This window comes from Centroberyx affinis, unplaced genomic scaffold (assembly GCF_046629955.1).
Source record: "Centroberyx affinis isolate AG114_WGS23_722 - 3 ecotype Tasmania unplaced genomic scaffold, CSIRO-AGI_Caff_v1 ptg004610l_1, whole genome shotgun sequence".
Taxonomy (NCBI): domain Eukaryota; kingdom Metazoa; phylum Chordata; class Actinopteri; order Beryciformes; family Berycidae; genus Centroberyx; species Centroberyx affinis.
This window is the reverse complement of record NW_027282221.1, coordinates 27010-40314: the sequence shown is the minus strand read 5'-3', so window position 1 is coordinate 40314 and position 13305 is coordinate 27010. Positions and strand designations below refer to the sequence as shown.

At 41.8% G+C, this 13305-nt stretch overlaps 1 protein-coding gene across 1 annotated transcript in view; it reads right to left on the bottom strand.

Annotated features, from left to right (window-relative positions):
* The window catches only part of cfap61 (cilia and flagella associated protein 61), a 47318-nt gene that overhangs the window by 13967 nt on the left and 20046 nt on the right, over positions 1–13305 (bottom strand). The window contains exons 16-19 of the mRNA XM_071544589.1: positions 9541–9668; positions 3830–3922; positions 2543–2711; positions 467–644 (exon numbers count right to left, since the gene is read on the bottom strand). Coding sequence (XP_071400690.1) covers positions 467–644; positions 2543–2711; positions 3830–3922; positions 9541–9668 — 568 coding nt within the window. The remainder of the gene's footprint in view (positions 1–466; positions 645–2542; positions 2712–3829; positions 3923–9540; positions 9669–13305) is intronic.

The following is a 13305-nucleotide window of genomic DNA, read 5'->3' as shown; positions in this document are numbered from 1 at the left end:
ACTCTGCTTCAGTCTATGGTTAAAATGATTTAACTTTTCATTTCCATTTGCTAATATTATTACTATCACTACTAGAGTCTAACATCGTAATTTGCATTTACTAATAGTTTCTTTCATGACTGGCATCTCCTAATTAGTATCTATAATAGCCTTCCTCTAGATCACGGCACAATTCCTTCAGAGAGCAGATTAATTTTGCTTAATGACACTGTGTATTTTCTCCTCCTCTGAAAAGCCTGCCTCTCAGAAACTGATATGATCCTGGAAAATGGAGAGGAGAGGCCAAGCTGATTCACGATTCATGAGATGAAAGATTTCTCTGCAACTAATTAGGTGCTAATTACACTGGAGCACTTCAGCGCTGACTAGCTGAATAATGACACACTACTGCGGATTAATTTTAGGTTATGTGTGTGTATGAGGGGGAGGGGGGGGGGAGCGGGGGGGGGGGGGGGCGTTCACATACCCTGCAGCTCCACAAAGTTGCTGCTGAGCCAGCGGCGAGCGGCGGCACAGTCGTGCGGGTCGTTGAGGGTGAACAGGTTGGACGGCACCGGACCGGTGAACCTGCGGCGAGCGGACTGAGGCTGCGGCTGGCTGCTGGAGACCGGCTGGCTGAGATCCAGACCGGCAGGACAGGGGATCTGCAGGACCACACAGCATGATGACGACAAACCACATTTTATTTACATCGCACGTTTCATACAACAACATCACCCAGAGTGCTTTACAAACATGGTTAAATCAGTTCACACACAGTGAATAACAGAAACAAGATAACCAACATCATAAAGACACAAGAACAGAGAATCAACATTACATTTTTTCATAAATACCTGGCAAAATCAACAAATGAACATAACATTTGAATGGTTTCTTTTGAAACTGCCATATAATATGGTCATTTATTATGTATTTTTACATAATAGCAAAACATATTTTCCTTATGAGACAATAAAGTCTTCACTAAAACAAGTTCCTGTGGATTTATTGTACAGGAATAAAGTGAGAATAAAGTAATTTTGTTGTTTATTCTGGTGCTGGTATATTGATTTCTTAGCATGTTGATATGTTGGCTTGTTAGCTGTTGCTTGTTTATGCTAGCTGACATATTGTAGCATAGTTCCTCTGGCTAATGATGATTATGAAGACATGAAATATGAAAATCTATCTCATGATTAGTTAGAGTTATATATCCACACCCTAATCTTCTCACGACTCGACTACTGTAACTCCCTCCTTTCTGGCATCAACCAAAAGTCACTCTCTCGCCTCCAACTAGTTCAGAAGGCAGCAGCTCGGCTTCTTACTGTTCTAACAGACGACATCACATCACCCCAATCCTGGCTTCTCTCCATTGGCTCTCTGTTCATTTTAGAATTGATTTTAAGATTTTACTGATCACTTTTAAAGCACGTTTGGGTCTGGCTCCGAGCTACATAACAGATATGTTGACCACGTATGAGCCAGTGTGCAGCCTCAGATCCTCAGGCCGGCCCTTCTGGCCGTTCCAAAGTCTAGACTTAAAACTAAAGGTGACCGTGCTTTTTCCATCAGGGTTTTCCCCTCGGCTCTGAACGACCTGCCTGAGGAGAGAAGGCTGCAGAATCAGTGACTTCTTTTAAATCACTTCTTAAAACCCATTTTTATAGACTTGCTTTTATGTGATGTCGTCTTTTTATTGTCTTTTTTTTTATCTTTTATCGGCTTTTTATTGTCTCTTTTTATTATAGGCTTTTTATTGTCTTTTTATCATCTTTCTATTGTCTTTTATCTTAACTCTGTCTTAATTCTATCTTACTTTTATTCTATTTTACTGTTTATCTTGGTTTTCATCCTACGATCCCTGTTTATTATTGTTTTATTGCCTTTTAAATTCATAATTTGAGTATTCTGCTTTTATTTTGTCTGTCAAAGCACTTTGTAAACTCTGTTTTTAAAGGTGCTATATAAATAGAGTTATTATCATTATTATTATTATATCATACGACAGTATAGATATTGTAGCTGGAGTAGTCATGCACTGTTCTCAGCTCTTGGTATAATTGTTTGCTGATGTAATTTGGTTTCTGAACTGCTGAGCGGGCTGTTTGAAGCCAGCAGCATTATTATTGAGTAATGCTGTGAACTCGGGGTAACCCTGAGCCCCGGCACAGGGCATTGTACGTGACGTTAGCTGTATTTGGAGTTGAGAGTGTGTGTTGAACGGGGCGGCGGTCCTGGGACGCCACAAATCACCGCTGAGCCTTGTGGAGGTGCTGAGGGCCCGATTCAATTAAACATCTGTGCTGGGAGGAACCGCCCGCTCTCTCTCTCTCCACCCTGTAACATTTAGATTAGGAGGCTGCTGAATGCTGCTGCCTGTCTGATGGGCCTGTGGATAGCCTGATATCCTCTACAGCCAGCATTACTGAGTCTTTTTTTATTTATTTTTTTACATCTGAATTGAGCTTCTGTATGAATGCTCACACTGGCTCGTAACATCACATCTCGTGCAGAAACGTGCTGTGTGCGTGTCAGCGGCAGTGTCCGGTTCTCTGACCTGGTACTGCTGGCCTGTGCAGAGGATCAGGTGGTCGTACGGGACCTTCCTCCCCCGGGACACCCGGACGTGTCTGGCCTGCCGGTCGATGCCCACCATCTTCCCCGTCACCACGCTGACGCAGGAGCGCAGGGAGAGCTGGGCGAAGTCTCTGCTGCTGTACGCATGGCTGCAGGAGGCAGGGAGAGGAGAACAGCTGATAGTGGATTATGCTAGCAAAGTTTTTTTTTTCTTAAAGCCAGTTTCTCTGCTGTTAGGTAAAAACCATGTATCTGCAAAGAGTACGTTTGAATGCTTATTTCACATTGATGACACAGGTTTTGGCCTCTTTTATGGTTCTGGTGCAGGTTGGAGTGCAGTATTTTTTCTTTGGATATTTTACTACAATAAAAACCTAAAATCTAAACAAGACGGATACACTCTTTGTTATAGGAGTGAATGAGACTTAATCATACTATTCCATTCATGTTATTCCAGCATCACATTTTCCCTTGCCACTGCTAAATGAATACAGAGGAAACACTGGAATCCCATTGGCTTGTTTCTTACATTTGTGGAGACAGTATATCTGGGAGTCATTACTGCCCTGCTTTTCCATTTACATTATGTACTGCTTATATGTAGTTATGAATTAAAAAAACATGAGTATGCTACTTAAAGGGGAAGTTCAGTGATTTTATAAGCCTATCCTATTAGTCACTAATCAAGCTCAATCTTAGCATGTGCCAAAAGTTTTTACATTAGAGTTTGCATTTCTGTGAAATCGGCAGCCACCTCCTGTAATCATTTGTTAGCAATGCTAGCACAAGTCAATGGGATATGACACATAACTCTTAAAATCACTTGCAGGCCATTCCATATTACTTCCATAGCTGTAGTAACAGTAAGAATACATAACAGAACTGTCTCAAAGCACTTGAATGGGATTTTGAAAGCAATGGTTTCACACCCCATTGACTTGCACTAGCATTGCTAACAAATGCTAACAGGAGGCTGGTGCTGATTTCTCAAAGACAAAAACTGTGATGTAAAAATGTTTTGAATGTTATAACAGTGGACATGGTTAGTGATCAATAGGCAAGGCTTCTAAAATCACTGAACCTTCCCTTTAATAAGCTAAAGTTATATAGCTGTGGATGGTAACCGGAGTTCAAATCACACTAGTTTTTGATTTTAGATTTTGACATCAGCCAGAGATTTTAGAACTATCTCAAGGTATAGTGGGATATATCTTTTTTGTGTCGTCATATCAGACCTTGTGCGAAGGTACATATTACATTCGCTCACCTTGTGGACAGAAACCCGACATCCTCGTGGTTGTGGTCGCCGGGGAAACCATTCGTTGAGATCAGGGTCACGTTGTTGAACCTCAGGTGAGGGCTGGAGGAGGATGAACAACGTCGTGAAAAACATGAGTGCCTGTCCATAGAATACTCAAATTACATACTGTAGGGCTGGGAGCTGGAGGAGAGGACGATTTTCCCGGGGAAGGACGAGCTCAAGAGCTCCGACAATTACGGTCTTCATCCAGAGTTTCTGTAACGGCATTTAGAAAGCCTGGCTGATGTCAGCGGTGTCAGGAAGAATATAAAACACATAAAGAGTTAGAAAAGATCTTAACCTCTGCTGCCTGGCTCTCGTTTGTGTATCCAGCACTTCTCTACAATACATGAACACTCTGTGGATGCAGGAATGTGTCTATTCTGCTTTGGCTTTGACCCTGCACTCCTCGATATTGGTTTGTGGTAATGCTGAAAATATAGAAGTATAAGCTTATTGTACTGCTGCATTCATGCTAAGTTTTCTGTACTATCCACTGATAAAGACAGGATAGGTGAGGAGCAGATGCTTCTGTATGTTCACTAAATGTTCCTAGATTTTCTCTACATACATGAACATAAATATATGAATTCTACTCTTTCTAAAGCCCTTAGTGAAAGCATGTCTTGTTTTTTTTTGTTGTTTCCATGGCCTGCAATGCCTCTGTTGTTAAGTTGCAGTCCTTGTGGATTCATAGGTGGAGCCCAGCAAAATGAAGAATAGTTAGAATAGTCAAAAACCTGTAACTGAGAGATGATGTAGGATTGTCAAATAAACAATATATTTAATATGCAACTACACAAGTTGTAACTGTCATTTGGCCCCATAGGTTTCAGTTTTTTTTTCCATTAACAAGAGTTGGACACAGTGAGAGACTGGATGAGAAGAATGAACAACAGCACAGCATTTCATTTTCAGCTTTTTGGGGAGGGGCACACTCCGGATCAAAACATCTATGGGCGTAGTACTAAATGCCTATAAATGCAACTTGGTTTGCTCTCAGGTCAGTGGCAAGATTGAAAGATACAAATTTACATGAGAAAAGTGTAGAGATATGAGAAAAACAGTGATACTGACCCAGCAGGTGTCAAGGTTTCTCTTGTCCAAAGCCAATCACATGTGCTTCAGTAAAACTACATAGATAAGAATGGCGTGACGTTTCTAACAGGCCAACAGAGTTTAGCACTGGTACCACACTTTGCAGCCGTGGCCTTTTTGCCACGTCATCTATTGTGCTTCAAAAAACACAGAGTAAGTCAGGCTTCCTACACATTTTCAATTAAAAAATTCCATACTTTTTCCAGACCTTGATTTGTTTTGAAGATTTTGTCTGGTGTTCAATATGATTTACGCAGACAGACATCTTGCCCCTGCTAACTAGGTCATATCACTGTATAGATGAAGATTGTTCTTCACAGCGACAAATATCAGAATATGTGAGATGATTGGCAGGGTTCCTACACGGTTTCCATTTTAAAATTCCATATTTTTCCCAGACCCTATGTTCTTGAATGGATTTGATTTTGGTGGGTATTTGATATAATGCATGCTGACAGCGGCTGGGTAATAAGAGCGTCCCTCTATCTGAACATTATTCTTCACATCAACAAAAACTGTGGACTCAAAGTGGCTCTACAACAACATAAAAGCTAGAATTATGTGTGTATCAGACCTGAACCACAACATTTTACATACTTTTCCAGACATTTTTTTCAAATTCCCAAACTATTCAAGACCTGGAAAAGATCAAATTCATTTTTAATACTTTTCCAGACTTTCCAGACCTGTGTAGGAACCCTGGTAAGTAGAAATCCAGGTCATCTGTTTGAGGCAGAAATAATTGGAGGTTACAATTCACCTTTCTCCAAATACTAAAGGGAACTTGTCTCCCTGTTTCCCCCCCCAAAATCTTCACCTATGGGGCTGAACTGTTCTGATCACAGGCTTCACTCCACAACCAGTCTCCCTACTGACAGACAGAAATTATGAAACTCTGAGAAACTCATCACATGTATAAACAAAATCCCCTCAGAAGTGGAGTCCATGGGGTGAGGTCTCGTCAGATGGGGGGTCTCCGGCCTGACGCTGATTCATTCAGGGCTTCTTAGCATGAAACAGCCTGCGCTCCCCCTGCCGCAGAGAACCTCCTGTGTGTTTACTGTCCGCAGTGTAAAACGTCTCTTGTGATGCAAATGAGCTCTTTTGTCCCGGCCTAAAGGGGACATTACATTACTGATAACAGCGGCTACAGCCCCGGCGCTCGCTGAATGAATGGCGGAGGGTTGTACCTCGGCTCGGCGTTCGGCCTTATCACGCCGAAGGCCTCAGATCACCTACTGCTCCCCTCCTATCTCATCTGCCCACCGGATCAGATGCAAATAGAAATGCAGACTGCAGCACCAGACGCCACACCGCTGGGAGAAATTGCGCTGTGGCTGGGAAAATTGTGTTTTCTACCAGCCACTCTGGCAGGAACCAACCATCATATGGAGATTTTATTCTGTCCCAAAAATCTAGTTGGGTGGTGAAGTGGTGAAAGAGTCAGGTGAACTTGGGGAGGCAGAGGATGAACACAAACATTATCCATTAAAGTGGTAATCCTCCAGATTCTTGTTTTTTTTTGTTATTATTTAGTCTCCATCTTTGTCCCTCAGTTTCATCACTGTGGTGTTTCTGCACTGCTCTTCCCACAGATCACCTGTCAATCAAACAGTGTGGGCGGAGCTTGGATTTTCTGTTGCTGCAGTTTGAGTTTCTCTTTTCTTTGTCTGTTCAGCCATGGTGGCTATCACTGCTCATGCTAACTACCCAGTTCTTCTTCTTCTGTTTAAAGACATTTATTTATATGAAAATGCTGTGGATTATTACTTTAAGTTATCTATTGAAATCCATAGACTTCATCAAAACAATCTTTACAAATGGACCAAATAAAGAATCTTAATCCCACTGGTCAAAATTGTTGCCAAAACTTTTTTGTCTTTTAGTAGCTCTAAATAAAAATCAATAGTATTTTTAGATATTTTTTTCATAAATATTACATCACTAGGTTGTTTAGAAAATGTTTGGAAAGTTTCATGTAATTAGTGGATTTGGTCATGTGACCACGCTCCTTTACTTCCTGGTTGTGCAGTCACGAGAACATGGCAGCATCAAAGCTCCCCAAAAAAAGGTAAGTACTCTACATTATGTTATGAGAATGTTCATACTTTTTGTGTACAATACATCTTTAAAGGGTTGTTTATCAGTATATAAGGAAATATTATTGTATACAGTGTTATTTGTTGACGGCAACAATTGTGACCGGTGGTATAATACAGGGACTGTAAGTTTTTTGTTTGGTGTATCTCTTTTTTCTCTGTTTATTAGCATCAGTTCTAAGCTTTGTGTCATCAAAGACTTGATCCTTGAGTTTGCTTTGAAGTGAACATGCAAATAATGACAATCATAACAATCAGACAATCACTTCAGTCAAACTTTCCTTGTTAATCTGTGGCAGGAGGAGGATTTGTGCCGCAGCAGCGAGGCATTAAGGCCGGTCACTGCAGTCTGGATGGGACTGAGCTGGATCTGTGCTGTTATCAGGCAGTGACAGACGGCCACACTGACCCACAGCCTGACCGAGCCTCCAGAGCTCTTTATCTGTCTGACCCCGTCCCAGGCAGTGAGGGGGGGGGGGGGGGGGGTGGAAAGCTGTGGTGAGGTGGGGAGGTGGGGGGGTTTAGCCATTTGGGCAGGGCTGATAAGGGGGGCCCCAGCAGGCCGAAGCTGACCCATCACTCACCCTCTCAATGCATCACCGCCTCGCCATTAGTTGAGCGGACACTAACTGCCTCATTAGTCGACTCATTAGTGACAGCAAACACAGATCGCGGCAGCAGATCCCTGACGGAGGGAAACAGCGGAGTGGCTAATTAAAGGGGGGGCGAGCGCCGGCCCCGCTGAATGCCAGGCCGCAGACAGCTGCGTGCCGGCCGACCCGCCCGGCAGCACCCGCGTGCCAGACCAGACCAGACCGGCCCCACCACACCGGCCCCGCCACACCGCCACTGCCACACAGCCACGGCTCCGGTTGCCTTGGCAGTTATCTCCCCCGTTCTGAATCAGCGGCTCCCGCGCTTCTTATTATTTGCTGAAGCGGCTAATCTGACAAAGCGAGGGTGAAGGCAAACACGCCGCACGCCCGCCCCCCGAGTCAAGTGACATTTCCAGATGAGATTGGATTCCTGGAATTAAAGATGATAAAGGAATAAGAGAGACACCTGAATCTGGGATTGCTGAAAATGTAAGACCTCTGCTCATTCTTGGGAAGAGGATCTCTCTACACCGGGACACTTTGGAATAATTATCTCTAGATAGACTGTATATCCTGTAAATACTGGAATCACATAAGTCCCTATTCTAACCGGTCTACTGTCTCTCAGCTCCTGGTTGTGAGGTTCTTCTGTGCTTTCCCATGTGCATCAGCTTGTACCTCGAAACTGATGAAAGCGTTTCTGACTCTTTCTGACTCTCTGACCTGCCTGGGCAGGAGGGGCAGAGGGAGGATTGCATTACTTCCACACATGTTGCTCTAACAGCCCAAGCTGCTCACACAGTGTTTCCTCTGTAGATGTTTTGTAGCAGCGGTGAACAGGTTTATCTTTTGGTTTTGGTTCAAGTCCAGTAAAGGTCTTACTGCAAGGTTACAGCACTAAAACTATTCTTACTTGTCTCATTTACTAGAATAACAGCAATTTGGTTGAACTTTTGGTGTAGACTTTTTGTATATTTTGAGTTAAACTGAACTTATAATAGCAGTTTTCTTGCTTCCCAAGCCACAGCTGAATGGTTACAGAGGAAACACACTGTCACATTATTAGTCACTGCTGCTGAAGCTCCTATTTCTAAAAATATACACTACCAGTCAGAAGTCTGGACCCACCTGATTGAATGTTCTATGTTTTTCATTCCCTTAAAGCCATTTTGATCTAAAGGCTTCTGCTTAAATGCTTGAAATTAGTTTCTTAGACAAATATAAATAGTGAAGTTGATCCTATGTATGAATTTCTTTCCAAAGCCTTTGCCTTTCCATCAAGGCAAAGGGCGGCTCCTTTAAAGAATCTAAAATATAAGATAGTTTTGATTTGTTTAACACTTTTTTGGTCGCTGCATAATTCCATTTGCGTTATTTCATAGTTTTGATGTATTTACTGTTATTCTAAAATGTGGAAAATAGTACAAATAAAGAGAATTTGTTGTGTGTCCAAACTTTTGACTGGTAGTGTATAATGAACTGATTCTACATGCAATCTACAATTTGGATAAAAATTACATTGGAAACTACTAGGGATGGGATGATCTGCTTATCTCACGATACGATTCAATACGTGACATGGGGTATACGATGTATAACGATGTAATAAATTAAAGTCTCACAAATCTTTCTAGCGATGCCATTGGCTGCTAGAATGTAAACAACAATTTAGAAATGTCATTACAAAGTGACAATAATATAATTTGGATGGAGAGCTTGTGACACTGTGATGGTCAAGAGTCTCATTGGTGATTACTACAGCAGAATAACATGGAGCTGATATCACCATTCATGTTCCTGACCCACGATGCGTCTCACATTTTTGCATTTTTGAGTTTCAATATATCGTCCCATCACCTGAAACCACATTCAGAGGTAGACTCACCAGAAAGCGAGCACCTCCAGGAAGGATAAGCCTGTGTCGGACGCTCCCACCACCACCACCCGGGCGTTCACGGTGACCTTTGGCTCCATGGTTAGCTTCCTGCTGATGAGGTTCAGGGCAAACGGCTCCTGAGGAGGCAGAGGGAGGAACAGTGAGTCAGACCCACCGGCTTTATTCCTCTAAAAAACTCTTTCAGAGGGGTATTTCTGTGGATCGAGCCGCAGTCTTTCAAGGTTTCACTCACAAAGTGGCTGCTGCCTTTTATGAAAATTCATTAATTCATCAAGTGTATGCACCCTTAATTATTAAACCACTAAAAGCATTACATAATGATGTGTCCAATTTTTTCCCCATTTGGATTTCATTGAAGGACGAGGCTCTGCAGCAGGATGAGCATTTATCAAGGCACTTACTCTGCCTGCCTAAGAGAGTCCCAGCTTTCAGCCAAAAACCTTTACAGTGTATAATGCTTAAGCAGTGTTGATGCCAAATGTTACACTTCCAGCATGTGGGCTGAGTGAAACACACTGAATGCCAACCGTGCTTTTTAACATTTAAAAGTGGAGGGCCAGATCCAGAAGGATTTCTCCAAATGTCACAGCAGAGGCACCAATGGATTCTGGGGGTTTGAGAGGAAGACAGTTAGAATGGCTGATTCCTGGCATGATTGATGATGATGATGATGATGATGATGATGATGATGATGATGATGACGACTAAAAACACTGGCTTGTACAGAAAGTGTGTTGAAGTCGTAATGGAGGACATTTTGAAAGCTGAGATATTCTCATTCTAAATTCGAAGCTGCAGGTGATTGACAGCAGCTTGGTCCTTCTACACTGCAAAAAGTGACAAGATGTCCAGTGATTTTAACTTCCAGACCTATCAAGCTTATTTTGTGATATTTTTAGTCAAATGATCTCACTTTTACCAAGTAAAAGTCCTGAAACAAGTTATGTAACTTGTTTTCCTGGGAAAAAAAGTCAAATTTGTTGAAACCGGTAAAATTATATGAGATGATTTCATTAAAAAATCCTAAAATAATCTTGATAAGTCTGGAGACAAGATGAAATAACCGAACAGTCAGTCAGGTTTTACAGTAGGAGGTACAGCATTGCCATTTCACTCCCAAACTCCCATTTTTCCAGTTCCTCCACCGCCTCCCGTCTCCGCTCGCCGCCCTGCGATCTCAGCGCGCTAATTGCTCCTTCATCATCCATAATTAGGTAGATTGGCCCCACAATGCACCTTGTTGGATGGAAAATGGCATCAAGCATAAAAAGGGGGAAACCTAGCGGGGGGAATTAACCTTTGTGTAATATTCAAATGAGTTCCATGAGGGGCCGGCATGCCCGACATCTGTCATATACCATACTGATGGACTGACTCTGGGTTTTGATTAATCTGTGCTTATGTTAAACATGTGTGCATGCATCTGATGTCTTCTAATGTTCTGACTGAGGATGTAAAGATGAACTGCTTGGATTCTAGCCAGGAAATGAAAGCAACTTATGTTAAATAGAAGTCTTACATTTCTATTTTAAATTTTATATACTACTTATTCTACTCATAGTTATATACTACTTATATACTAAATACTTTATATACTACCTCAAAAAGAGACCTTTTTCCTAAGTCTACATTAAAGTTGTTATATAGTACATTTTTAAATTTTTCATGTTAGATGTGACCTACAAGAACAAGTCAAGTTCCTTGTATGTGCAAACTCACTCTGCCAATAAATCTGATTCTGATTCTGTTATATAATCCTTAATATATATGTTGGCATGTATGTATATATTGTAGATTTTATTCTGTGATATTCGGTGATAGAGGGAAGCAAAACGGACATTTATTTACATGAAAATGTCACTGATTATTACTTTAAAGAGAAAGGTTATCCATTTACATACATAGATATTAACAAAAGAACATCTTCAAATGGATCATTAACATTTTCAAACAATCATTAACCCTCAGTTCTGAGCTTTGTGTCATCCGGACGCTTTATTTTGACATTTATTTATTATTTTGACACTTATTTAAATGAAAATGTCACAGATTACACATCAGAACACATTCACTCCCTGCCTGTACGCATCTAAAACACATGAGGTGATCAAATGAACAAAGCTGCTCTCTGGCGTGTGTGTGTGTGTGTGTGTGTGTGTGTGTGTGTGTGCGTGTGTGTGTGGCGTGCAGCAGGTGCAGCGCTCCTTATCGTGCTGGAGATGCCTCACCTTTCCTAAACACAATGAGCGTGGCTCTGTGTAATATGATCCTGTATTGACAGAGAGGGAACAGGTGCTTTAAATTTGATTAATGTGCCGGAGCCGGAGCCGAGGCTTTGCACCGGGAGGCTGAGACAAAGCTGCTGCCGCTTATCTGCACGCCGGCCTGGAAGTCATGGTTGCTGTGCTACGAGGAGTGTGTGTGTGTGTGTGTGTGTGTGTGTGTGTGCCAATCTGATGGAGTGAGATGGCCATGCAGGTGTAGCTACATGGCGGCCTTTAGAGAGAGCTGCACATGTAGCAAATATTTGAGGTGTGTGACGCTAAATTAAATCACAGCCACATTCAGTTCAACGAAGCTTGTGAGAGTAAAGATCAGAGCGCACGACGGTTCAAGGTTCAATTTCATGTTTTAGCAACCAAACAAGAGGAAAAACATGAAGTGCAGGGCAGGAATTTAACTTTAACTTTTTTTGTACATTGGCCACAGTGGCTCGGCTTCCAAAACTTCACCAGCCACTTTTACTCTTTTACCAGCTACCTGTTTTTAGAATGAAACCCTTACAAAAAAAAGTCACATGTGCAAACCCACAAGTGAATTCAAATTTCTGGACACATGTTGGTTTTCACATGTGACAGTTTTTACTTCGGGTTAGGCTAACCCTTTACATTTTCACCTGTCATTAGATATGTCAATAGCTTCACATGTGAGAACTTTTCACATGCAAAGAGGAAATGCGCAGGTGAAAATGTCAATGGGAAATGTCACATGTTGACATACGAAAACCAACGTGTCTAAATGAATGAAAAACTCACCTAATCATGCAATATATCCTATTTCATGTCATCATTATTAGTCATACTATTCACTTTATCATATAGTCTTGTATTGAATTGCATTTGTAGTTTAGATATTGTGTTAAAATTGATTATGATGATTTTAATAGGGAGGCTTTACTGTGTATTTACACTGCTGATTTAACATGTGCTAATAATAATAAAACACAACAAACTAAATGATGCTTGGCTCCCTGCTGAAGCGGCTGGTGGAAAGAGCAAACCGACAGGCAACAGCCAAAATCCACCTGGATCTGGCCGGTGGCTGGTGTTAACTTAGAGAGAGGAAATACTCGCATTTTCCAAACTCATCAAGAACATGGAAATGACCAAATTCTTTCTCCAGACTTGTGTAGGAACCCTGCTCTTTCTATTTTCCTCCTTAATGTAATTACATTAATGTCCTTGCACATTCATCCAGTTCTCCAGGAGGCCAGGCAGCACTAACAGAGTAAGAAGCTCATCAGCATTACTGAGACAGTCCAGGTAAGACTCCTCCTGACCCACATCAGACCTGGAGTCACATGCCGCTGCAAATCATTAGCAGCGTTTGTTTTAACCTGCTTGGAGTACCAGATGGGCGGGGTTTACCACATTAGGACAAATTCTGATAGAGTCAGGTAAGTTGTCATTCAGAGAAAAGACAATCACTTCCTTGTCAGTCATTGTATACAAGCATCCTTCTTGAAAAGTCTGT